This window comes from Ascaphus truei, chromosome 2 (genome assembly GCF_040206685.1).
Source record: "Ascaphus truei isolate aAscTru1 chromosome 2, aAscTru1.hap1, whole genome shotgun sequence".
Lineage (NCBI taxonomy): Eukaryota > Metazoa > Chordata > Amphibia > Anura > Ascaphidae > Ascaphus > Ascaphus truei.
Genome location: NC_134484.1, coordinates 446,674,311 through 446,701,968, shown reverse-complemented (window position 1 = coordinate 446,701,968; position 27,658 = coordinate 446,674,311). Strand labels below are relative to the sequence as shown.

Genomic DNA, 27,658 nt, shown 5'->3' with positions numbered 1-27,658 from the left:
AAAATATAACCCATATAGATTCAACACGCAGACCTCTATACTAGTCAGCGCTACATAAAATGTATTTACATGATTTATTGTACAATTTCTCCACACTCTCCTGCAGTGTGTTACACATTACTTGTACATCGTTGTATGGAGGGGGTCCTCTAAGTTAATGACTGCCTAAAAGATTAGCTATTAGATAAAAAATGGGAAATGTAGCTCTCTTTATCATGAATGGGAACTTCAATTAATGAAACGCACGTGGGAGAAACCAACAGACTGGAATCCCACATTGATACAACTCACGAGAGCAGACACAACCCTATGCTTAAAGATTAGCTGAGGGAAATATGTTTTAAAAGAGGCAATCCAAGTGCTTTTTAAAAAAAAAAACATTTATTTAAATTTGTTACACAGGATTGAAGCAGGGGGTGTCCGGAGCTGAACCCCATTAATTTCTGCGCTGGGGACCCCTGCTTCTGGAGATACATAAGAGAAAAATGTTGTAAACCCCAAATGATAATTACAGAGATTACATAATTTTTCCATGATAGCCTTCTTGAATCAAAACCAGTCTTTTCTTAAATATCCCAAAGGGTTTATATTAACCAATTCCATGTCTTTTGAAACAAAATGATGTATGAATTAGACAAACAATGAGTAACTAAGGCTCAGGGTACAGTATGCAAAAGTAAGTGAAACCCTGGCTTTAATCAGCTAAATTAAAGGGGCTAATTAGAATAATGCGTATAAACAATTAGGTAGATCTTCAGGCGTGAGTTTGGGAGGCTCCACCCTATATAAAGATCAGAAACTTTGTGCGTTTGGTCTTCACCATACAGGTGCTTGGAGACACGTCATGACACGATCAAAAGACATCTCTGAAGACCTCAGAAAAGCGGTTGATGCTCATCAGTCAAGAAAGGGTTACAAAACCATTTTTAAGTATGTGTGACTCCACCAATCCACTGTCAGACAGATCAAGACCACAGTTACTCTACACAGGAGCGGTCGTCCTACCAAAATCTTTCCAAGCACAAACTAGCAAATCATCCATGAAGTCACAAAGAACCCCAAAGCAACACCCATGGGATCATCAGGCCTCTCTCAACTTGCCCCCTCTCTCCTCTTCTTTTTGCCCAGACAATTGAACCCCTTTGCGGCAACAATCAGAGCTTCCCCAAATATACAAGGGATTAATATAAAAGATGAGTGTTACAAATTATCACTTTTTGCGGGTGATATTATCCTTACTGTAGCTAACCCATTGACATCCCTCCGAATTTACAAGCCACTCTCCGGAGGTTTGGGTATTTGTCTGGGTATAAAGTTAATGTGGGAAAATCGGAAGTGCTAAATGTAACGTTAATGGAAAGGGAGGTCGACGTTCTTAAACGACATTTTGACTATATAGTAGGTGGAAAAAGACCCATCTGAAGTATTTGGGGATATACCTTACTAGGGATTACCACTCATTATATAAATATAACTATCCCAACCTTTTTTCTAACATTAGAAAAGCTTGGAATTCTCACCATATTTCCTGGATAGGGCGTATAACCGCGGTTTAGATGAATATTCTCGCCAGACTTCTATATTATTTCCAAACATTGCCAATATCTGTCCCACATATAAATATAAAAGAAATCCAAAACCATATTATGCAATTTATTTGGAAACATAAACAACCGAGAAAAGCCAGGTCAATTATGCTGGAGTCTAAAGAAGGAGGGGGTCTAGCGGTTCCAAATATTCCAACATATTACATAGCTTCTCATTTGAGACAAATGGTTTATTGGCTTTCCCCGGGAGGGATCTATGCTTGGGTGGATCTGGAAAGCTCACTTAAATACCCGGTTGGCCTACCTACTCTGCTGTGGTCGAGCTCTAGGACTGGGCCGGGGAGACAGCCTGAGCCGGCAGTAACCGGTTTACTTTGAAAATCTGGCAGTTAGCAAAAAAGAGATACAAAGTTATGTCAACTCCATCTAAACGTACGCCCGTGTTCGGTAATCCAGGGTTTTTGCCAGGGTTTCAGGGTAGGGACTTTGAAACCTGGAGACAGAGTGGAATTCTAGAGATGGGAGAATTATTAAAAAAAGATAAGTTGATGTCGTTAGAGGAACTGATGAGAAAATATGGTTTACATCGTACGGAGGTGTTTAAATATATGCAGGTCCGACATTTTGTGCTCAGGGCTTCTATGAGGAGGAATTCCTTAAATATACACGTTTGGAAGATTTATGCAAAACAAAAAAAAATATCAAAAAGGGCCTGATCTCATCCTTGTACCAAGGTTTAATCCCCAAAAGGATACCACGGCCCATAAATATATTGACCAGTGGGCTTTGGATTTCCAGATGGAAATAACAAGGGAGGACTGGGAAGATATATGGGATAATGCGGGCAAAACTTCTATATGTACAGTTACAAGAGAGAATATGTACAACATTTTGTTACGCTGGTACTACACCCCCAAAAGGTTGAAACAAATGTTTCCGGAGGCGACCGATAGATGCTGGAGAGGATGTGGGCAGATAGGGGATCTAGCACATATATGGTGGTTTTTCCCAGACATACAGACATACTGGAGGACAGCTTTGAAATTGATAGAAGATGTGACGGGAATCAAGGTTCCGCTAGACCCAATTTTAATTATTTTAGCTAAACCTATGGAAGATGTAAATCATTACTCAGCTACATAAATTATGCATATTTTAACGGCGGCTAGGTGCGCAGTAGCTGCAGAGTGAAAAAAAATAAAAAAGACACTGCCGCCCTCCAGAAGAGAGGTCAGTAGAAGGGTTAACGATGTACAATTAATGGAAAGACACCACGTTTTTGAATCACACCACAAGGAAGTTTGATAGAGTCTGGGACCCCTGGGATGTTGGATAGGGGTGAGGCCTCAATAGGCTAGAGGATCTGGGAGTGATGAGTGTAGGCTGTGTCTCTGATAAAATGTGATACAATTCAAAACTTTATATATGTTATGTGATTGTTGTCATTGTAAGGACTGTCACAAAACGATTGTTCCCCTTCCCCCCCTCCTTCACCTTTTTTTTCTGTGCCCCTTCCCATTTATGTTTGAAAATCTTAATAAAAATATAAGTTTAAAAAAAGTGAGTTACCTCTCGTTTTCAAGTATGTCCTGGGCATAGAGTTATGATGACAAATACATAGATACATTAAGTGAACAGGATTATACATTATATACAAGACATTGCATGCACAGTAAAAGATAATATATATTATGGGCGTATGTAACAGTTACAGATCAGATTAAAATGTGAGACAGCTTTAGTTTTGCAAGAACTTAGACTGTTGGCAGCTGTGAAAGTCTCCGGTAGATTGTTCCAGTTTTGGGGTGCAGGGTAAGAGAAGGAGGAGCGGCCGGATACTTTGTTGAACCTTGGGACCATGAACAGTCTTTTGGAGTCAGATCTCAGATGATAAGTGCTGCATGTGGTAGGGGTGAGGAGCTTGTTCAGATAGGCGGGTAGCTTGCCCAGAAAGTATTTGAAGTCAAGAAAGGAAAGGTGAACTTTGCACCTGCACACAGTGATGACTAATCTAGTTCTTTGAGCATTTCACAGTGATATGTGTTGTAGTTGCATTGGTGGATCAAGCGGCATATTGAGTTGTAGAAGGTATCAAGTTTGCTAAGGTGGGTTTGGGGTGCTGTGCCATATACTATGTCCCCATAGTCTATAATTAGCATCAGTATCTGCTCTGCGATGTGCTTTCTGACCAGCAGAATTAGGGAGTATTTGTACCTATAAAGTAGACCAGTATAGCGCACGGTACGCAGCACATAGGAATGTTACAGATACCCTGCCCAGGTGAGCTTACAATCTGTGATTTTGGTGCCTGAAGCACAGTGACATAAAGTGACTTACCAAGGTCACAAAGAGCTGACACCGGGAATTGAAGCAGTTTCCCCTGATTCATACTCAGTGTCATTGTTTACAGAGTTTACTCGCTGAGCTATTCTCTTGAGTGCGCAGTGTTTCCATCAATCATACATCGTTCGATATTTGTGGGAGTCAAATTCCTAAGATGAAAATCAACTCCAAATCACGTCGCATGTACATTGGCATCTCTCTATGTACTTGAACACTTCTGTTTCACAAGACACCACAGAAACAAAATATGTAGTCAGCCTTAATAGACTTTAGAATGTAAGTACTGTATATCTTTATTTATATAGCGCAGTCCATGTACATAGCATTTTACAGCAGCAATACACGTGACAATTGGAATAAGCACTTCAACATAAAAGTAGACATTAGAAAAAGGAGCCCCTGCCCCGAAGAGCTCACACTCTAAGTAGACTTTGTAGTAAACTTTAGTAGTGTCATTTAAGGGAAACCCCATATTTGTAAGCATAAAACTGTGCTTTGCAGGGGATATTAAAATGAACCCCCACCTTGACACAGAAGAATCAAACAATATCTTCATGGTATTCTTTATAGAAAGGGGCAATTAATATAGTCACCTTTATATGACAGCTTAAAGTGACCTAACCCAGGATTCCTCCAATTGTCTACTTTCCAAAAAGATAAGTTATGTTTGGGACTATCACTGTTTAGTTACTGCAATTACATATAGATACAATAGATGTGTTCATAAAAGATTGGACAACCTTTTTAGAAAGGAAAGGTATACAGGGATATACCAAATAAGTAAACATGGGAAGGCTGTTGATCCTGGGATTAATCTGATTGCCAATTCTTGGAGTCAGGAAGGAATTTATTTTTCGCCTTATGAGATATCATAGGATGATATGACTCTGGGGTTTTTTGTTTGCCTTCCTCTGGATCAATAAATAAGTATAGATATAGGATAAAATATCTGTTGCCTAAATTTAGCACAGGTTGAACTTGATGGACGTACGTCTTTTTTCAACCTCATCTACTATGTAACTATGTAACATGAGAAAATAAAATACATCTAATGCTACTTTGGGACCCAGTGCCTTTTTTCATGTAAAAACATTAACTAGACAAAAATAAAATGTATTAAAGGTTATACTGTACTTCCTAAAAATAGACAAACGGTTGTTTTTAAGGTGTGTAATATGGCTCATCCAGATAAAGGTTGGATATCCCTATTACATATAGCATAGCAAAGTTTGAAACATTATTCCTTACTAATACTACTGCATTTAATGCAACCATGTATTATTATAACTCTATGCCCAGGACATACTTGAAAATGAGAGGTACTATGTATTGGGGGGGGGAGGGGTATTTTTACTATGTATTGGGGGTGGGATGCGTTTTTGTTATGTATTTTGTGAGAGTGGATTGAGTGAGAGTAGGGTAATTGATGGAAGGTGGGGGCGAGTGAGAAACGGTGAGAGAGGGAATGAGGCAAAGAGGGAGTAAGAGTGAGACGCAGGGGAGATAAATACATGCGAGGCAGGAGGGGGGTGAGTGAGGGAGTGAGACGGAGGGGAGAGAAATACAAAGAGTTTTTTTATCTCGTGTGTGCTTAGGTTCGCACATTGCGGATCAGGTAGGCAAATTGTAGGGAGGGGCTGGGACTGACTCGGCGGCCTTGGTACACGTTGACACCAATTACAAAAAGTTAGAGAAAGATGGAGGGTCCTAAAAAATTATTTCAGGGATTCTTTAGAAATACTACCAGTACCATGTGCTACCCCAGGAAGGCAGTTGGAGTATAGGGAGGTTAATGCCTGGCTAATAATGTGGTGCAGGAAGGGGCAGGGGTTTTTAGAGACATACTATAATAGGGATGGATCGCACCCCAACAAAAAGGATCTTCTGTGCTAGAGGAGAGGCTCTAACAAAAGTTGGAGGAGATTTTAAGCTAGGAAGGAGGGGGAGAGACAGCAAATGGTAGTTGACTAGAGATATGAATGGAGAAATAGCTATGGGTCATGGAGGAGTTGGGGGAAGTGGAAGTTTATCAAGCAGGGAGGTGCCCGTATAAAATACAGATAAGGCAAAGGGTAACAAGAAAGAGATGGGGTCCAGGAACACAAGGCAAGAGATAGCTTGCTCGGGCAAAGGACTGATAACTCTGGTGAATATTTATAGGCCTAGGCTAGTTGCAGAGAATTACCAGTTCAAGCTAACTTCCTGTTTCGGTGGCAATCTTGGTGCACCTGGTGAAGTCAGAGAAGCATCCATGTTGGTGCACCTGGTGACTGCTCACAGTACCCCTCCGACCCCCTTCAGGGAGACCTTCAGGTGACCGACAGGATGGTGGCCATTAAATGCTTTGAGCTTGGTGGGCGCGTGGACATCCCGAGCCTTAACCCAACTCCTTTACTCGGGGTCATACCCCTTGCATGCCACCACGTACCGCAGAGAACCCCTCGAATAATGCGAGTCTAGGATATGCCGTACCACAAAGTCAGGTTGCCCATCAAAGACTACAGGGTTGGGAGGCGGTAAAGAACTGGAAAACGGATTCCTGATGACCAGTTTCAAGAACTAGAAATGGAAAGTAGACAGGATCTTTAAGGATTGAGGAATTTCTAGGTGAAAAGCCACCTCTTTCACCGTACGACTTGTTTGGTACTGCCCAATGAAGCGTGGCCCAAAGTTGGCCGAAGGTTGGCGTAGGTGGATATTTCATGCGGAGAGTCACACTTCATTCCCGACCATATAGCACATATCAGCTGACCTTTCCTGTCTCTGTGGCTGGTCGAAGAGTCGCTTGAATCCCCTACAAGAGGTCGTGCAGATCTTCCGTCCTAGTGTCAGCCACAGGAACCTCTCTCTGGGCGCAGATGATGCATGCCGAGACAAAGTCCTTGACATCCTTTTTTAACTTGGATCACCAAAAGGTCAGATTGATAAAGTCCTACGATGTATGAACCCCCAGATGACCCACTGTAAGGATTCGGGGAACACGTCCTTTGCGACATGTTCCCTCCGTACCTGGCTCCACGCTTTCACCCGCGCTGGTACCGGTGTTTGCGCGCACACGCGTTGTTTTGATGCCAGCGCCATGGAGCTTGGCCCTGCCCCCCCGAATGCGCCGCCGCTCCTCCAGCGCACAGCGCACTCACGTGAAGTCGCGCACAGCCCCCAGCTGCGCGGCAAGTGATCATCATGCCCCTTGTCTCCTGCACCTATCGTGGCTCCCGCTGGGCTGCGCCTCAGCTCTGCCCCCTGCCTGATTGGATCCCTGGCTTTACTTATACCCTGCTGAGCATAACCATTTGAAGCCTTGTGCTGAATCCTTGTTGTGCCTTGCCTCTACCTTGCCTTTGCCTTGTACTTGCCTTGTCTTGCAGTCTTGACTCCATGTGTACCGACCAGGCTTGTAATTGAACCCCCTCTGGATATCGACCTCGGCTTGACCTCTACTACGAATACTTCTCCAACCCTTGAACACGGCTCTATGTACTTCAACTACTCTAACTTCTACAATCCCTGACCACGGCTTAACGGACTTCTACTACGCTGCTCTCTATAACCCAAGACCCCGGCAAGTATACGGATTAACCCTCTCACTCCAACCCAGACACGGCTAAGCCTGCACTGTTGTGGGTGTGGCTCTAAACCTTTCCACCTCAGTACCGGGGTCTTGTCTTGTTTGTGGGTTCGTGCAAGTGTTACACCCACGACCTTAGGACTCATGTCCCCATTGTACGACTTCTTGATGAAGAGGGAAGGGAAAGAGGAGCGTAGACTGATAAATGGAAAGTCCCACGGGTAACTTTAACTGGACTTTCAAGATATGCTGAAGGGTAGTAGGGGTGACTGTGGCAATAAACCTTGAAGGAGGGATGATAAGACACTTATCGGCATTAAGCGAGTCCCCCGTGAAGAACTGGCAGAAAAAAATGCTACTTTCACGACTCGGACAGAGGGTACGTGCATCCATGAGGAGCCATCGTGCCAGGAAGTAGATCAATAGGAAAATCGAAATAGCAATGAGGAGGCAGCTCATCCACCTGCTTCTTATTGAAGACCTACCTGAAGCTGGAACAACATGTTGGTAGATCAGTCAATGCTGCATGCTCCGGATAACGGAGGCTCCCCTACTAGATGAAAATGACACGTGGATCCCCATCATATGACCTGTCCGAAAATCCAGTTGATCTGCGGGTATACAAGGGGTTGCCCCAGAACTACATCAATAGTTGAAGACTAGATAACATCCAGCTGAAGCATGATGGAGGACAGAGACCTCTGTTGTCTCCTGAGAGATGATTCTGGATCCCAATGGTTTTCCATTGATATTTGCAAAAGCAAGGGGCATCAGCTTCTTCTGGAGAAAAATTCCAACTCTGACAGTAAAGGCCTGGTCAATAAACATTCCGGCGGCTCCTGAGTCCACAATAGCTTGAGCCAACATGGAGTGACCCTACCAACATAAACGAATATGAATCAAATGACAGGAGAGTGAAGAAGTGATGTTGCGTACACCAAGGAATTCCTCTGAAATCGGTGCCAAATCAATACATTGGAACTTGCAATAGCGCACCTGCTGCCTCTTTATCATACAGAGATCCAGGGACATGCAGAAAGAGGTCAGGCCTTCCAGGTCAGGAGGAATATCCCTGCAGGTCAGTTTATCCTTTAGCTTCTCTCCTATACCTTGACAAAATGCAGACTTCAGAGCTCTGTCATTCCAGTCAATTTATGCATACTGGAACATGGTGTGAGACCCTGCTGGATTCGGAGTGTTGCCTCAGTGGATGCAATACGGCCAGGAGAATCGAAACCCCTCCTGAAGGCATATATGGTAACAATCATCTAGGAGGGGGGTCTACTTTTCATAAAGTGGTGAGGCCACATCAGAGTTTCATCAGCCAAGAGACACATGATGAATGCCGCCCGGGAGCGATGGAGTAGGAAATGATGACGGTTGTGTGTCAAACTGGATTTTTAAACCTCTGCAGGCTGAAGGGATGCCTCCAAAATTAACTGGATTAGGAATCTCTGGTTCCTTTGAGACCAGGAGTATAGGCACAGGTTCCACACCAGGGGCGGAGGATAAATAGAAACTGGAGCTGAATTGGATGCACTGAAATGACCGCAGAGGGTCTGCATCATAGCAGTGATGGTGTCCAGCTATTGGTACAATGTAGCCAGGTGATTAGCATGTGTCCCAAAGAGCAGGGCATAAGAACTGCATTCTCTACCTCTGTGAGGTCCATTGCTGTGGCCCGAGCAAAGTGTAACTTTGCTAACAGCAGTCCAGGATACATTCGCTCAGTGAGGGGTTGGGAGTAGAGTAACCAAACCTTAACCTGGAACCTAGTGCCTAGACAAGCAAAAATAGTCAGGTCAGGTTCCAGGATCGTGGGCAGGGTGAGGTAGTGTGGTTGAGGTCACAGTTCCAAGATCAGGGCAAGGTGCAGCAGTGCAGTCGGGGTTATGGTTCCAAGTTCTAGCAGAGGTTCAGCAAGGCAAAGCGTAACAAGAAACAGCCGGGATCCAGGAACATAAGGTAAGTGATACCTTGCTCGGGCAAAGGAATAATCACTCTGGTGAACATTTATAGGCCTAGACCAGGTGCAGACAATTAACAGTTCAAGGAAGAAGCTAACGACCTGTTTTGACAGCCATCTTGGCACACCCCATGCGAAGTCAGAAGCGTCCATGTTGGTGCACCTGTTTACTCCTCACACTTATGAGGAGAGGCTAGCTAAATTAGATATGTTTATATTACAAAAGAGGCGTCTAAGGGGAGATATGAAAAATATATACAAATATATTCAGGGTCAAAACAAGGAGCTTTCAAAAGAACTATTCATCCCATGGACAGTATAAATTAGACAGGACATCCCTTAAGGTTTGAGAAAAGGAGATTCCCCAACAACAAAGAAATCGGTTCTTTACAGTAAGGGCAGTTAAAATGGGGAATTCATTACCCATGGAGACTATGATGGCATTAGACATATTTCAACTTCATCTACTATGTAACTATGTGATTGCACTTGCTAGCTTGTTGCTGTGGGATATACATTTGATGGTGCTCGTCTCCGATCAGGAAGCAGACCCGCAGGGCTGAGGTAGGGATGCCAATTAACTGACAAGAGCCCAGGGACAGAGTCCTGTTAGAGTATCCGTAGTTGGTAAGCAGGCAAAGGCTCAGGGCAGGCGGCAAGCAGCAAGGTCGGGGTCACAGTCCGGGGTCAGCAATAGGAATTCCAAATGAACAGGCTAGCCACAGCAACAGGCTACCCTCATAACAGGGAAGCCACAGGGATAGGAAAGCCACGTGGACAAGGAAGGCTCAGCAACTAGAACTCAAGGTGGCGGGGAACACCGAGAAACGTATACAATGCAGGGGCTGGAAGTCACTGGCAGCTATTTAAGACCTTGAACAGGTGCAGCCAATAAAGTTCAGGAGGAGGCTTGCCAGCAACCAAGATGTCCACAGCAGCCAGGTAAGCCTGGACCCCTTACATACACAACACACCAGTGGGAGAAGCGGCCATTGAATTAGCTGTGAGCGAAAGGGGATGGGGCTAATGCTAGTTCACCATAGGGAGCTACATCTGCTACATCTGTATATACACTTTCAAATTTCTGTAGAAACTTCCTATAGAAAATACAATGACAATAGCATTATTAACCTTTTAATTTGTTAATGAGGTATAGAAAGCTAGGTACCTTCTCCAGGTTGAGATTATCTTGCAATAAACAGTGCCATAGGTACACCCTTTTGTTATTGGAACTACTTCCCAAGAGAGTAGAACTGTGGCTGAATGATCATCTACATCTTGTCCCCTCATGTAAAAGGGAGAAAAGAACAGGAGTGGTACTGACACAGTATAAGCCATTCTTGCATTGAAAGCGCTTATTTTAGGAGCATAATATTAAGCATTAAAGATGTTAGTTGGATTACAGAGTTCTCAAATGTTGGTAAAACTAATCTTGTTCAAGTCCATGTGAGAGTAGAAGTGGATATCTCGCCAATACACACAACATATTTCCACCAAACATAGAGATACAGTTTCAGACCTTCCTCAGTCTAGAGTAGGTTTGGGAGATATCACAATTTTCACCATAATGATTTAAAGAAATTTATCGCGATAATGTTGTATATTTGTACGAGGACATGTGCAGAGGTACGCAATGGAGACTGTTTTAAGGTGAAATTAAAATAAGGCTTTATTGCGCCTGCTTCTTTAACACAAGAAAATCATCAAACGTATGCAAATAAGGGGTCAAACAAAGCTTCTGTTCCACTTTGGGAGTATTTCTAGTTAAACATATGCAGTCCACAACTACCTTTAGATTAGCATGTTTCCCAGTCCCAAACATATATTTTGAGATGTGCAGATATACAACAGTCTTAGAACGTCAAGCTTATCTGACTTTCTGGTAGTTGTAGGGGAAAGGCTTCTCTCTTTCCTGGGTTGCTGCCTTTTCCTCAGGCTATATCAGCATTCAGGTTTAGAAGTCTTGTAAACTCCAGACATCTGTGTTCCCTCTGTCAGTCTCACCTGTGAGACTCAGGAACCTCTGCTCTGTCTGTTCTTTCTGCTTCCTGGGTCAGCTCACGTGTGAGCTCAGGAATCTCTCTTCCTGTCTCAGAGGCAGGCTTTTTCTAACACCTGTAATCAGCCAGGTGGTGTTGGTTAACTGTCTACCAGCAGTTAACCACCACACTGCTGGATTAGAGGCACATTTTTGAACAGGGATAAATTCCCCTGTTACAATATTGTAATACATTTGTTAAAATGAAACTCTGAAAATATTCTAGTTAATCTAAATAAAATGTGTTCTCAAAATAAACACATTTTCTTTAGAATTACTAGATCATTCCCAAACCCTTTCCATTGAGGGCGCTTCAAATTATCTGTTTTTATTAATTTTTAACATTTTCATAAAGGGTGAGAGTGATGGAAGCAGTGTAGGTGAGAAAGGGTAAGGTGCAGGCATGGGAGGGGTTAAGGGTATCAAGGGGAGAGAAAAAGGGGTTAAGGGTCCAGGGAAGATAGATGAAGGGGTTAAGTGCTGCCGGGGTGGGGAAAGGGGGATGGGGGAGAGGAGATTAAGGGTCCAAGGGAGAAAGAGAGGAAGGGGTCAAAGGTACTGGGGAGGAAGGGGTTAAGGGTCCCGGGGGGGAGAGAGAGGAAGGGTTTAAAATTCCCAGTGGGGGCGATAGGAAGGGGTTAAGGGTCGCAAGGGGGGAGAGAGGAAGAGGTTAAGTGCCTCATGGGGAAGGTGGGAAAGAGGTAAGTGCCTCATGGGGAGGGTGGGGAAGGGGTTAAGTGTCTCAGAGGTGGGGGTGAAAGGGTTAACAACAGGGAAGTGAGGAGTTCTTACCTTTCCCCGCTGCCTCTGCTCTCACATACTGCCAGAAGCTCCTCCCCCTCGCTCTGAATCAGCATTCAGAAGCCGAGACGGAGGGGGACTCAGGGAGATAGAGGCAGAAAGACAGTACAGCAGCAGCTTCAAAGCTGCACCTCTCACCACCGGCAACCCGTAATATCGCGATAACAGGTAATTGCCCATATCTACACTTCGGTAGATTATCTTATCGCGGTATACCACCCACCGCTAGTCTAGTGTACCTGCTCACTTGTATCAAGTTATTTACCATCACATTGGCTTCCATTAAAGAAACAATCCCTGTGATTGCTACTGATTTAAGTCTTTTAACACCTACTTAAAAACCAAACAACTGGAAAGGGAATGGTTCCCAATTGACCCAAAACGTAGAGATGTAGCAGATATCATTCATCCCTCTGATAACACAACATATCTCATTATAACGAAGAATATCACTGAGTTTCCATAGACATCAATGGCAATTATAACAGCGAATACCACAGAATATCTCACCGTGCCGGTGGGAGCAATAACCTTTGCTACACTGTACATCTGTGCCTTGAAGAGTTACCATGTACAGGGAATATTTAACTTTATTTCTATTAAGAACACCAAAAGATGGCATGCCATAAAAAAACAAACAAACAAAACAAAGTATGCAAAGGACACGTCCATAAGGACAGATTAAATGCTTAAACATTGCCTTATGGGAACTTCACACACACACAAGAGAGACTGTTCCATATTTTTTTTTTAACATACTGTACAAATACAAACTCAAAAACGGTCTTACAAACCGCACTTGGAGATTGTGAAGACAATACTGATTATTTATTGTCTCCCAGATGTTTTCTGTGAAACATCTGGACAGCTGATTTATTGTTCTAGAACGATAATATAAATGTTCATATGGACGCAATCTATTGTAGTTGCAATAACTGTCAAAAGGTTTACTGGATATGTAGCTAAGTTTATTACCAGAAAAATTCTGATTAAGAGGAACAAACATATTCCATTTGACACCCACTTAAAATAATGGAGAGCTCTTGGCCGTGTCTCTTTGAAATTACAGTCCAACCAGGCAATATGCATTCATGCAACATCGTTTCACCAGTGCTTCTTTCATTTAATAAATATGCTAATTGAGGGCTCTCTTTGAAAATGAAGAATCCTAATAGCAGAAATACACAATAATACATATTATGGAATATTAAATATCCAACACTTTTCCTATGGGTTTTTGGGGCTCATGACTAACTCATAATAAGATGCAATAAAGAATTTCAAATTTTCCATGATAAGTTGGAGAACTGTTCTTAGAAAACTCCTAAAACTGCCATTTGTAATAGGCCCCCCAATAGCAGAAGTGTACTTTTTTTTACCATGTAAAATAAAAGTTAAAAAAATACTTTAATTACATGTAAGAGACAAAAATATATCATCATCTGCATTTACGAAGGTTTGTATTTATAAGTGAAAAATATAAGAAGACCAATGAATAATTACTAAACACATATACGGACCTTTACGATGCCGTTGGTCTGGCAGCAGCGGAGTGCCACCGACCTCTGGCATTTGTGGCTAATCGATCACATGACTGCTCCCGCACCCAGATGAAAAACGGAGGAGGGGGCTCATTTTCGGTGTCCATTTACATGTCATTACCCAGAGTCCCTGGCTGCAGTGTAAGCTGTATATGCGGTGTGATAATTGTCCCCTACAAGGCAGTTGTAGGGGACATGTCTGAGACTCATGCTCAGAAGAGTTGTTTATCATTACTGTACTCTGAACAGTGGAGGATTTTTGTCACTTCTCTTACTCACTTCCTAGTGCAGAGGCAAAAGTAAAATACCAGGCCAAGTGAGTATCTCTAAAAATGTACGAATCAGTGCTCTGCCCTTAGCCACATTTCGCCTCTAGAAGATACCTTCCAGCCTATTTACTCACATATGCCATAAAATGTGCTCTGGCAACAAAAGGTGTCTTATGGAATAGAACCACTTAGTTCGTTTGGGTCTCTATTAGCGGTTGCGAGAAGTTACTGGGTATCCATAACAAACCCAACCAGTGAAAGCATCTGAATATTCCCGTACATGAGGCTTCTTCAACCTCCTCCCTGCCAGACGGGCCTGCAACCAATTGCTTTGCAATCAGTTGCAGGACAATCTGGTAGAAAAGAGATTATTTTTCTATTAATCCATGAGCTGCGATGATTGGTGCATTTTCATGGAGACAACCAGTATTTACAATAAATAAATAATGTTGTAAATAATGACATTTAACTGTAATCCATGAAACCACTGCAGGACAAGTAGAGTGGAATGGAAATGTAGCTTACCTCCAGGCAGATAACAGATCCTTGATGATCTCTGAACACTTTCAGTTGGTCTCCAGTGACCATGTTCCACCTCCGAATGGTGTAGTCCGTGCTGCCGGAAAACAGCTCTCTGTTTGGAGCATCCAGGACGATACACAGTATGGCCCCCAAATGTCCTCGTAATGTCTGATAACAGCACCCACTGGATGCTTCCCATACTTTAACAGTGCAGTCTGTGCTTCCCGTCACAAGGAATTCTTTGACCTCTTTTCCTTCCAGCTCAGATGCTTCCAGTACATCGTTGGATGAAAAATGAGCCAGGGTCAGGACACAGTTTCTGTGGCCCTGAAACTCCTGCAGTTGTTTGCCAGTGTCCACGTTCCAGCAACGAGCCGTTCTGTCGTAAGATCCACTAAATAGGTAGTCTTTGGCAACCAAAATCCTATAGAAGTGTAAAGTAGATTAAATGTATTACTTTACACGGCTTGTTTACTTTAATCACCACATCACTAGGTACTGCTAAAATCAACTCGCACGCCACCACTTGCTGAAGCTTCAACTCTCATATAATTTTAGGCCTGCAGAACTAGAGGGGTTAAGTTTACCTGAACCAGGCAAGCACCGGAGAAAAACTACATTGGCTCCTCCTGGTTTAGGCGATAATGAGCAATAATAGTAATGACAGAAATATGTGCGCCAGTCAAAATAGTTGCACATCTTAGCTATGTTATTCAAACTTTTCAGGAAAATTTCTTGAAGCCAAAATAGCTATTATATGTTCCTTAAAACATTACTGTTTTAGTAAGGCATGTAAAAAAAATAATAATTTTGCCGCAGGTGTGTGTATGTGGCCCGCGGGCAAGTCTCTTAACGGCGGAGGGTGCATTGGCGTGTCTCTTAGGTCTCCCCCTTCAGCTCATGTCTACATGGCCACACGGTGTCAACTGACTTCGCGTTGCCATGCCAACGGGACGCTACGTGAAGTCGCCACCTCACACGGCGTGAAGGAGATGAGGAGCCAGCCTCGAAGCTGACACGGTACTAGAAGGAAGCAGCTGAGGGTGAGCGGGTAGTCGGCGAGCTGGCCTACCCGGAGACACGCGACCCCAGAACAATACTTGGGTGCACCGGAGGTCGGACCGCGCGAGCTGTCAGACGCAGCTCGGGTGATCCGAGGCAGCAGGTGCGGCGGTGGCGGGAGGGTGGAAATTGTGGGCCTGACCGGGCTGGCGGGGCTCCCGTGCTTGAGGACGGAGGGGCGCAGACCTGGGGGTTGCCAAAACCCCGTCAGCAGCAAAGGAGCTGGCGAGGTCTGGAAGCGCCGCAGAGCCGCGGTGGAGGTAAAGCTGGGCGGTGAAGGTGAAACAGAAGGTGGCGCTACATTTTGGCGCGAGGCTGTTGGCACTGGACCAGGAACAGAATCGAGGTAGGGGAAAGTCCCAGAGGAGGCCGAGAGCCTGAACGTGACCAGGAGAAGGCAACTACTAGGCTGCTCAGAGGAGACACAGCCCAACCAGGCTATAGGGATAGGGGGGCAGTGAGTGACTGAGGGCAGGGACCCTGGTGTGACTACATACATGTACCCACCCAGTCACCGTCACACACACACACACACACACACTGTCAGACACGTAACTATGTAACAAGGAATAATTGTAGTAAAGTATAAATGTAATACAATAAATAAACTGTTGAGTCAAAACAACAGGGCTCTGGCGTCAAATGACGTTGCGGGGTCGTGTGACGTCACATTGCCATAGAGACGCATCGTTGGAACAAGGTAAGTTAAGAAGTTACAGAGGCCTCACGCGGTCCCTGGCATTTATTATAAGTGCCTTAAGGGAAGAGCGCGGGGCCTCTGTAAAAGCTGCGCCCCGCCCCCCTCTCCCCCCTGAAAATCTAGCGCCCCCCACTTTGCGCACCCCTGGCTTAGCATACAGTGCTTCCACTGCAGCAAGGGATTCTGGGAAATGACATGTAAATGAGCACTAAGGGTCACCTTTTGCTTCAAGTCCATATTGACATGAACCCCTTTGAGGTTATGACTGATGCCTGCTGCATTACACAGCCTTTCAGCACAGCCTGGGTTAAATGCAAAGCCAATAAACCTACTCACAGATGGCTATTTTGACCTTTTGGGTCTCTCAGTCGGAGGCTGGTTATACTGGCTCTGCAAATTGAAGCTGGGATAGGTTTTAACCACATCTTAGATAAATTATAGTGGGTTAAAAAAGTGACAAAAGTCCCCCACCGTATAACACACAGCAGGGGAGCACAAACTTTGAGCTGCGCCCCCCTGTCTGCTCCCCGTCGATTTCGCGCTCCCCTCACCTCGCTCAGCGGCAGATGACCCCGTTACAATGGTGACGGCCGTGTGACGTCACTCCGCAGCATCATTTGACACCGCGTTGCCATGGCGACGCGTCACACCAACGCATCTGAACCCCGGTAAGTTTGTTGCAGAGGCCTCACGCGATCCCCCGGCATTTCATTGCCTTGGGGGAAGAGCACGGGGCCTCTGCAAGCGCCCGCGCCCACCCCAAAAACTTCCGCGTCCCCCCCTTTGCGCACTGCTGGCATACAGCAAAACTCTGGCTGCAGTGGAAGCACTGTATGCTGGGAGATAACGGTGAAAAGCAGGGTGCAGACCTTTCTGAGACATGTGAATGTGCTCACAAGTAATTCTTTTCTACAAGGTGGAGGGGTTTTGTCACTTTTTTTTACCCACCATAACTTATCTTAGATGTGGTAGAGATAGATAGATGAGATAGACGAGACGAGATAGACGAGACAGACGAGACGAGACAGATAGACGAGACGAGATAGATAGTCGAGATGAGATAGATACAGACAGACAGACACAGGGTATTGAGGGCATTCACGGTCACTTTATATCAATTTCCTGGGTGCTCCAATGCAGGAATGATTTAAATAATATTGTAGAATGAACAGGGCACTACCCAGGACTTCTTGCAAGTAAAAAAAAATATATATCTTTGTTTCTTATATTAAATAAAAAATAAAAAAAAAGTAGACATTTCGGTCAACAAGTTAAACCTTTGAGATATAATGTAGCAAGATAAGGCTGCGCTTATAGTGCCGGCGACGCGATGTCGCATCAAAACAAATGCATTGTCGCCGTCAACGGCGCTTATAGTGCACGCTTCGGCGACGGTCTCCCTTTGCTGTCAATCAGGAGCTTCTCCGTCCCTCTGCCGCCCCCCCCCCCCCCCTTTTCTGACATCACTGGCCTTGTAGCAAGCGACGTCGCCTAAACTTTAAAAATGCAACTTTATCAATGGCGACGAGTGATGTAATCGGTCGTGTCGCCGTCACTATAAACGTGACCTAAGGTCAATCAAGTCTAAGTTGTTGACTGAAATGTCAATTTGTTTCACTTGCAAGAAGCCCTGAATAATGGCCTGTTCATTCTACAAATACATTACATACAGCAGCGGTGCGCAAACTCCCAGCGCCTTCGCCCCCCCCCCCCCTACCTGCTCCCTCCTCGGTCACCCCCCCCCTTCGCGTCTAATGATGCGTCAAATAACGCTACGAGCCTGGTAAGTTTATAGAGGCCTCGCGCTCTCATGCGGAGCCTTTGTAAATGCCGCACACCCCAGAAAACTCTCGGCCCCACCTGGGGGGGTGCGCCTCCCAGTTTGCACACCGCTGATATACAGTATATCTCAGTTGATTTAGTCACAGGCAGCAGCGTGGTGCAAGTAAAGGAATCGTCTCTGATGCTTGGTAGACAGCTGCTAGTGTAGTGTGGAACTCGAAAATGTTGTAAATGTCGCAGTTGCATATTCCAGCGTGTAAGCAAGAGGGGACAGTCGCAATGTTCTAGCATCCAGCTGACCACCCTGCAATGCTGTATCGGATTCAAGCTCCGCACTTGTGGAAGTCTGTCACGGCAACATGTGACGTAATGATGTCACTAACCCTACGCGTTTCGTCACCACAAGGATGACTTCATCAGGCGTGTGTTCAAAATGGTGAATAAGGAGAAGTACTTTTAGAGGACTCATAAGTGATCAACAATTGATACATTGGTAACAGGACAAGGTGTTATAGAAATGCTAATCGTATCGCAATGAGATGTCTGCATGTCGTGATTATACAAGAATACATGATGAGAATATCAACAAATGTTATATATATATACGTACAATAATGGACTAAATAAAATATAGAATTGATTGGTGGATAATTGTAAACACCATCAATGCGATACAAATAATCAATAAATAAGATGAAGACACCATAAGCAAAAACAACCAAGGTGTAATAGACTATATAGTGTATAAATATATGCAACATTTGCTGAAATAAAATAATGCTAAAATAAAAAAAATATACAAAAATTGAAACAAGAAGAGAAATATACATACATAGAACTAATAATAACAACTGGATAAGATTATAATAAAATATGTCATATATAGTAAAGGATATACATAAAGTAAAAATAACTAAATACATGAATATATTGTACCAAGAGAGGATAAGTAAAGTAAGGATACTCATTATACTATAGTGCTGGTATCCAAAATAAATCATCTGGGACTAAAAAAAATTCATTTGAAAATCCAGATTTCTCTTCTCCAAAGAAGTCTGAACCCATCGCCCCCTAAGACAGATGGGTGGGGGGTATGTTCAAGTCCCATTTTATCCCCCAAGGAAATGTTTGGGAACACTATGGCTAGCATTACCATTAATGATGTTCCCCCTCCATCTGGCAGCGAAAAGATAGGAGATTGAAGAAATCGTCTAGAAACAGTGGCTTTTTAAATGATCGGACAGTTTTTCGCTACCTGATACAGCCAATCATCAAAGGCTGCTGAGGCTATTCTAAACAGACATTGGAACATTCTTGTCGGTGACCCTATTTGGGAGACCACCTTAGTACGGCTCTTTCTACTATTTATAGGAGAGAACAGTAATAAGAATATCTTGGCACCTACAAAATGAGGTTCCAGTTCTATGTTTGGCTCCTTCCCATATGGCAAAAAATGAATTTAAGTCTTTCTCTAATTGCGAATCTTTTTACGTAAAGGGGTTCATTAACTGCCTAACGATTTTGGTGGTAGATTTATTACCACGCAGTTGTAGTCTCCAATACATTGGACTTACCACCCGCCCGTTATGCACCAGGTTTCTTGAACACAGGATAAACATCATTAATGGTATTATATTACTAGTCATAGTGTTCCCAAACATCTCCTTAAAGCTGCAGTTGTCTTTTTTATTTATTTATTCATTTATTCATTTATTCATTTTTTTACTTCAATAGTTTCATGTGGGCAATCTCTAATTAACTAAAGAACTGCATAGCTGCCGGTCAATACGTTCTCCGTCTATTGATCGCCAAAGTTTGGCGACATCTTTAAATATGGGGAATGTAAATCGTTGCTATAGGAATAAGCATGCTTGTTAAAATAGAATACAAGAAAATTGGTCTTTCAAAGTTGTTGTTTTTTTAAACAGAAAATGCTAAAAGTATTTTTTCTTACTACAGAACTGATTTATTAAAAAAAACACACATGCAGGATATTGCCTGAACTGCAGCTTTAATGGCCACAACGAGAATCTTGAAGGTACGAAGATTATGGGATCGTATCCCCTCCATCTGTCTTTAGGGGCGATAGGTTCAGACTCCTTTGGAGAATGAAACCTTCTGGATGTTCAAATTAAATTGTTTAGTCATAGATGGTTTCTTTGAAAATGTAGATAACAGCATTATACTATAATGAATATCCTTTGTTTACTTATCCTCTCTTGGTACAATACATTCATTTATTTTTACTTTATATATATCCTTTATTATAGATTACATAATTTCTTGTTATTTCGATGTATGCATATTTCTATGCATTCTTGTTTCAATTTTTGTGTTTTTTATTGTAGCATTATTGTATACCAGCAATCATTGCATATATGTGTACACTATATAGGCTATTACACCTTGGTTGTTTTGCTTATGGTGTCTTCATCTTTATTGATTATTTTTATTGCATTAAGAAGGTGATTACAATTATGCACCAAATAATTCTATATTTTATTTTGTCCATTATTGTACGTATATTTATTTTTTGTAGTAATGTTTGTTGATATTCTTGTATAAATCACACGTCATGCAGACATCTCATTGCGATACGATTAGCATTTCTACAACAGCTAGTCCTGTTACCAATGTATCAATTAGTGATCATTTATGAGTCCTCTATAAGTACTTCTCCTTATTCACCATTTGGACACACGCCTGATGGAGTCATCCTTGTGGTGACGAAACGCGTAGGGTTAGTGACATCATTACGTCACATGTTGCCATGACAGACTTCCACAAGTGCGGAGCTTGAATCAAATACCTGCGATACAGCTTTGCCAGGGTCATCAGCTGGATGCTAGAACATTGCGACTGTCTCCTCTTGCTTACACGCTGGAATCTGCAGCTGTATATGGACCTAAAAGGGTTTTGCAAAAGTGTCCAATACGTTCACTTTGACGTGGCTTTGCCTAAATCACATTTTTTTTGCATACGTTGTGTGTCTTTAGGACCTTTCGGGTACTGGCGATGCAGCATTAACAATACAAGATTTAAAAAAATCTGGCACTACGTATGAAACCTTGTTTAAGGAAAATAAAGATTAATGTTACAAGATTATGGCTGGACCTCAATGTGTTCAATTCTTAAAAATCCAAAACCATAATGCTACCATTCTTGTGCATTCTCACATGCCGGATCATCTTACATAATCCAATAGTGATAGAAATGTGCCACTGACAGCCTCTTCTTGCACTGGGACTTCCCGTGTGAATACTTTGTGAAATGGAGACAGCTTTTCTGCTACGGGGACCCTCCTGGTTGAAGAAGTATAATTGGTGGAATTGCTGCTTTAATTGACCAATGGGAGAGCGGCTGTAGTTTTTATATGAGCTGCTGCTATACATGAATAAAACTCATATGGGATAACTTGTGTACAAAGCATGTGCTGTATACTAACAACAACTCATGTTAATTCATTAAAAGGCAAAATAATCCAATTCTCTCTTGGGCCAAAACAGCTTGTATGGCTCAATAACGAAACGCTGAGCGAACTACAAACAAATGAAATAATCTTTGCCAGGTTACTCACGGATACCCACCTGTTCACTATTGATGTGTGTCCTGTATAAACAGACAGACACTGCCCTGTCGACACGTCCCACTTCCTCACGGTGTGATCAGCACTGCACGTGAACGCCTTCTCATTCTCCAAGTGACAAAAGGTGATGTAGCTGCCGTGTCCTGGTAACAAAAAGGTTTGCAGGGAAGAGAGGCAGTTTGAGAAAAGGACAGCAGGATGCCTTGAAAACTTAAATTTTGAACAGGAGAACCATGCGGTTCTGGGAAAGGTTATCTGGCTACATCAATATGTAAAAGGGTGTGAAAGCAGCATGTTTAGAAAGAATCGTGCCAAACTATGAGTACAGGCCCTAAGTATTTCTGTACCCCTTCAGCCCTGCATCCATAAACCTGAGAGGCAATGTAACTGCTGTATATGGAGCTAACACAGCCACTTCTCCGTGTTCCTGCTGTGGTGTTTGGGTTGCTCTCTAGAAATTATTTTCCCACAGCGGTTTCTCCTGGTTTCTGGATGCGATCAGATGATATTAGGTGCAATCAGCAGATCTAATGATTTGTGAGAAGCAATAGCGTTTTGGAAGCTTTTTTTTTTCCTAGCCAAATTAACAGGATTAAAAAAAAAAAAATCTCCAAAAAGGCTTAACTTTGCTCGCATAATAACATTCTGCAGCGTTTTTCCGTTCTAGGGAAGTATAGCACTAATGTCAAATCCTTTTGCAAATGTGCAACATTTTCCAACATCAATTATGAAACAATTGTTGGAATTTCTGTGGAAAATATATTTTCGTTTACAAACTACCATTGATTTTCCTTTGACATACACAGATCACGCTTTATTGTGAAAGTCTTCATAAATATTTAAATTCAGAGAAATATGTCTTTTTGTGGTTTCTCAACCCCTGTCAGTGTTGAAGGGACAACACTGACAGGGTTAAACATAGCCACTACAATGAATCTTCTAAACCAGGCCTAGCCAAGTGCAATCCTCAAGAGCTACCAACAGCACAGGTTTTCAGGATATCCCTGTTTCATCACAGGTTGCTCAAATCAGTGGCTCAGAATACTAGTTCAACTAATTGAGCCAACTGTGCTGAAGCAGGGATATCATGAAAACCTGACCTGTTGATGGCCCTTGAGGACTGGAGTTGGCCACCCCTGCCTTAAATTCTGTAATACCTGAAATGTATTATGATATGTAGGGCCAATAAATAACAAAAAGAAGCAGCGCTTCATTTCCAATACTTAGCAACTAAAAATACCACTTGTGAGCACATTTACATGTCTCAGACAGGTCTGAAACCCTGCTTTCACCATTATCTCCCAGCATACAGTGCTTCTACTGCAGCCAGGGATTCTGGGTAATGACAGGCAAATGAGCACAGAGTGTTTAGCATAACTCTTTGAATTGCTGGTTTTATTGGACACTACGCCTCAATTATTATTTAATAACTATAGAAAAAAAAAAAACACATTCTGTTGGATACACCTTGTATTGACGAGGAAAAGATAACTCATGGACAAGCTGTAAAGAGTAGGTGGGACTTATAATGTGAGCGATCTGACATTTGTCATGTCACCTTGCAGCAGCTTGCAGCACTGGCTGTCAGAGGTTCTCCACAGGCGGGCTGTGCAGTCTTCGCTGGCGGTCAGCAGGTGGCATCCATCTGGGCTCAGGCTCAGCCAGTTGATACCTCCCTTGTGATCTGTACAGACTTTTACCAACGAGTTGGGTGAGCCACACGTGGAGCCACCACTCCCCATCCTCCGGAGCCCGGCATGGGCAGCGGCAGTGGGGGGTGGACTCATGGGGTTCCCCACTCAGGTGCTGAAAGGCAGGGCAACAGATACCAATAGACGTTTGGCTCTCTGCATTACTTCCAGTGAGAAATATCCTTGGGGCACCTGAAAAACAATAAACCATGGCGCAAACGGTGAGGCACGTTGGCTAACTCCCTGGTGTACGAGCCACAATCATCCTTTAGCATTCAGGAGCATGTTTCTTAAGTGGGGCTATTTAACAGATTGACATCACTCAGCAGAGTACAAAATGTGCATCAGGCTATGTTCACAAAAACGTCCTGATGGAGGTCAACAAAAAAAAAAGAGAGAGGGGCAAAGATCAATAGAATAGGTGACAAATTGGTGAGTAACTCATGAATGCCATTATAATGATGAATTGGGGGCATTGTTAAATGGTGTCAAAAAACAACAGAGACTGAAAAGGATGAGGGGGTTGGAACTCCTATATTTAATTATGCACAAATCGGCAACGGGAGACTTAACGTTGGACTGCGTTGTGTTGGTAATTGGAACACAAGATAGGAGATTCCAAGTACCTATTTTCCCTTGGGAAACATTTGAGAGATCATTCTACACTCCTCAAATGCATTCATTTACTGGAAACACTGCTATTTCGGCACCTAATGCCGGGCAGCGGGTCCAAGGGAAAAGGATATTTAGAAAATAGTGGTGTTAGTCAGAGCTTCTTCCAAATACTGTATGCCTGATCTCATTATTCCCCTTCAGCCACGACAGGCAACACCGCTGTTCTGTAATACACATCGTGCACCGTCTTCTGTACATCACTAAACAATACTTGTATCAGACATAAAAAGGTATGTCCCTCAGCCGTCCTTTTTATTTCGAACTATCCTATCTTCCTTCTTACCACTCTGTGGGGGAGTAACTGAGATTGATCCCACTCTCAGTCAGCCGTCTCTTTTCATTAGCATTCATAGAGGTCCCTTTCTTGCATTAACTAATTCTTTGTGTTAAAGCAAGGGTGCTCAACTCCAGTCTACAGCGCCCCCTCCCCCTTCCAACAGGTCAGGTTTTCAGGATATCCCAGCTTCAACACAGGTGGCTCAATCAGTGGCTCAGACTTTGACTGTCAAAGACTGAGCCTCTGATTGAGCCACCTGTGCTGAAGCAGGGACATCCTGAAAACCTGACCTGTTGGGGGGGAGGGGGAGGTTGAGGACTGGAGTTGAGCACCCCTGTGCTAAAGGATTGGCTCAGTGACTTAGGACACGTACTGAAAACAATGAGCATTGAAGTAGAGCTAGTCTGGATTGAATCCAGTATCGGCTCCTTGGGACCATGAGCAAATCACCTTATATCCCTGCATCTTGGGCACCAAAATTAGATTGTAAGCTCTATGGGGTAGGGACTCAATGTGGCTGCAAAGTTCTATATCCAGTCCTGCATACACTGCCTGTGTGTACACACACACACACACACACACACACACACACACAGTTTTGCAAACACTTCCCTTTCTAAAGTTTCTCTGGCTGTGATATTGCTCTTTTACATCATAAATATTCCAAAACTGATACATTGAGTCAGAGAGGGACTTTAAAAAAAGGACAGAGGCATTTTTACAAATCGTTGTGTTCACTTTTAGGGATCTGTTTGTAGGGCAGAGCGAGCACTGGGGTCAGGTTAGGATACTAATACTGTAGCTTGGATATATATGTCTGTGTCAAACTCATCAACCTAGTTCATACAGCAAATCCTGTGTAGTAAAGCGGAGTGAAGCTAAACGTGCCGACGCATTTCAGTTATCTAATACTAACAAAAAGTAATGGACTGTATTTCGGTCATTCTCTCTCATTGCCATGCTTAACCCCTTTGCTAGCAGAGGGAATGGAACACATTGCAGAGTAAGGCTGCGTTTATAGTACTGGCTTCAGCGACGCTACCCGAGGCGTCACACGTCGCCGTAGTGAAAGCTGCACACTGGTGTGCGATGTCGCTGGCGGCAAGGGGCTATGTGATTGGCTGCTGCCAGTCACAAGGCGCGGCTGTCCCTGGAAATCTAATTTCTTTTTACTACAGCGATTTTCGTTCGCTGTGACGTCACACGTCGCGCCCACTATGGCCAGTCGCTACGGGCTACATTCATTTTCTTTGCAGCTGCACGCCGTCGCCGGCGCTATAAACGCAGAATAAACGGAAGGGACTGTACGCATGGCAGGGAATCTCATATCATTTTGTCTCATTTTGATTTTTACACCTGTATTAAGCTGTTGTATTCAGTTTAGCTCAACACAAATAAAAGAAAAAGCAGATCGTGTATATCGCATATTCATCAACAAACAGGCGTTGGAAGTGCCTTCATTCAAACATTCAGATGCCTTAGAAGCAAGGCAGCGAAAGCCTTCTGACCTCATTTTAGAAAGGGTTCAAATATAAAAGGGTAGTCTTTAGAAAACAAAACTTTTTCTTTAAAAAGAGGTGAAATAGTTGGTTCCTGATTAAAACGTTTTCCCGTGACAAGGATGAGTTTACCAAGGGAGGGATTCCGTATACAACAAAATTAAAAAAATTATTACTCTTTCATATACTGTACGTGGATATAAAATGTAAAGGGGGGGGGCGGGAGGGGGATTTGCACTATGTAACTCTAGGTAACCAGAGCTAACACCGGGACATGCCCTGTCTCCCATAGTTTTATGGACTTCATGGGTCACTTACAGCATAATATGCAGCTGCAGAAACCTTCTATTGCAAGAGGCCAGCTACACCGTGTATTACAATGCGTCCCAGCCAGGCTCCTCTGGCAATGGAGGGGTTAAGAATGTCCTAACGGGAAATTCTACCGCCGCATGGCTAATTGTATGTATGTATGTATGTCTTTATTTATATAGCGCCATTAATGTACATAGCGCTTCACAGTAGTAATACACTTGACAATCATATAAATAACAAATAACACATCACGGGAATCATCAGTGCATCAGACATAAAAGTAACATTGTGGAAGAGGAGTCCCTGCTCCGAAGAGCTCACAATCTAATTGCAAGAGAATTGCTTAAATCTGTGAATAAAACGGAGTGGGTGTTTAAATGATCCCTGGATCACATAAGATCATGTCAATTCACAGTTGATCTAAACAAATTAGCCCACCACCCAAACTCCAGCTCCTTTAGAAATGGGTGCATCATTTCAGCAACAGCTACCCAGAACATCACAATAAGAATGAAATTAAGCACTATGCATAATGACGAGCAAACAAGCCAGCGGCAAAAGTGCCTGGCTGCTCATTCCATGAATTGCTAATAACAGCTTTAGCTATTTACTGTACCTTGATTGTTCCAAAAACTTGATAGGTTTCCTCTTCTTGCCTTTGAAGTTTCCACACTCAGGAGAACATCCTCTCCTTTGTCATGTCCTCCTCCTTCTCATCTAATATATACAGTATATACTGTATATTTAAAAAAAAATACTTTTCCAAAGTCAATGTATTGAGTAAGCTTTAAGGACATCTCAGTTCACACTAAAGAGCAATGTAATGTTAGTGTGCCCCTCTTACAGCAACACAGGGGGGGGCAGCTCTGAGCTAACTTTCAACTCCACAACCAGAGTCTGGCTTTCATAAAACGCTGCTGAGTAATGCTTTGCACACTGATCCTTGTGCCTAATCACTACCAGTCCTGCTCAGATTGTAAAGAAACTGAAGACAAATGTGACTTACCCCCTTAATTCTCCCTGGATCCTGGAAGTGATTGCGGCTGCAGTGCAGTAATTGATATTATAGGCATGGATAAGGATGATCAGCCTAATACCCCCTTTGCATGCTTCAGCTCCAAAGCCTTTGTCGAATCCCTGGAAGTTTCATTCTGCTTGTGCTGTAGCAGCTCAGCTGTTTTATCCTTAGGGGCGGATCTTTAGCCACAGCTCTTTACAAGTACTCCAGGCTCTGTTACATGACACACACACGCTCCCCTGGTGATACCTCCCCGCAAGACTGTCACTGGTTCTCATTAATGGTTTTGCAGAGTCCCCAGTTTGCACGTCAATCATCTGTACAAGGGGTGCATCTCTGCAGGGTCCTAAAAGGTAGCTCGTTTGATCTAACATGTATAGAATAGATACTGTTGTAACCCTGTTCCTTCCCCCCCAATCGCAGATAGGGTCTATTATGGGGAACACTATGCTGGTTACTTG

At 43.3% G+C, this 27,658-nt stretch overlaps 1 protein-coding gene across 2 annotated transcripts in view; it reads right to left on the bottom strand.

Annotated features, from left to right (window-relative positions):
• Positions 1 to 27,367, bottom strand: part of WDR86 (WD repeat domain 86) — an 83,965-nt gene extending 56,598 nt beyond the window's left edge. Inside the window, exons 1-5 of one of the 2 annotated variants that reach the window (XM_075587902.1) lie at positions 27,186 to 27,367; positions 26,796 to 26,896; positions 23,284 to 23,608; positions 21,727 to 21,868; positions 14,599 to 15,019 (exon numbers count right to left, since the gene is read on the bottom strand). In XM_075587902.1, coding sequence (XP_075444017.1) covers positions 14,599 to 15,019; positions 21,727 to 21,868; positions 23,284 to 23,512 — 792 coding nt within the window. In that variant the 5' untranslated portion in view covers positions 23,513 to 23,608; positions 26,796 to 26,896; positions 27,186 to 27,367. The remainder of the gene's footprint in view (positions 1 to 14,598; positions 15,020 to 21,726; positions 21,869 to 23,283; positions 23,609 to 26,795; positions 26,897 to 27,185) is intronic. The other variant, XM_075587903.1, reaches the window with a different exon arrangement.
• Positions 27,368 to 27,658: the final 291 nt, after the last annotated feature.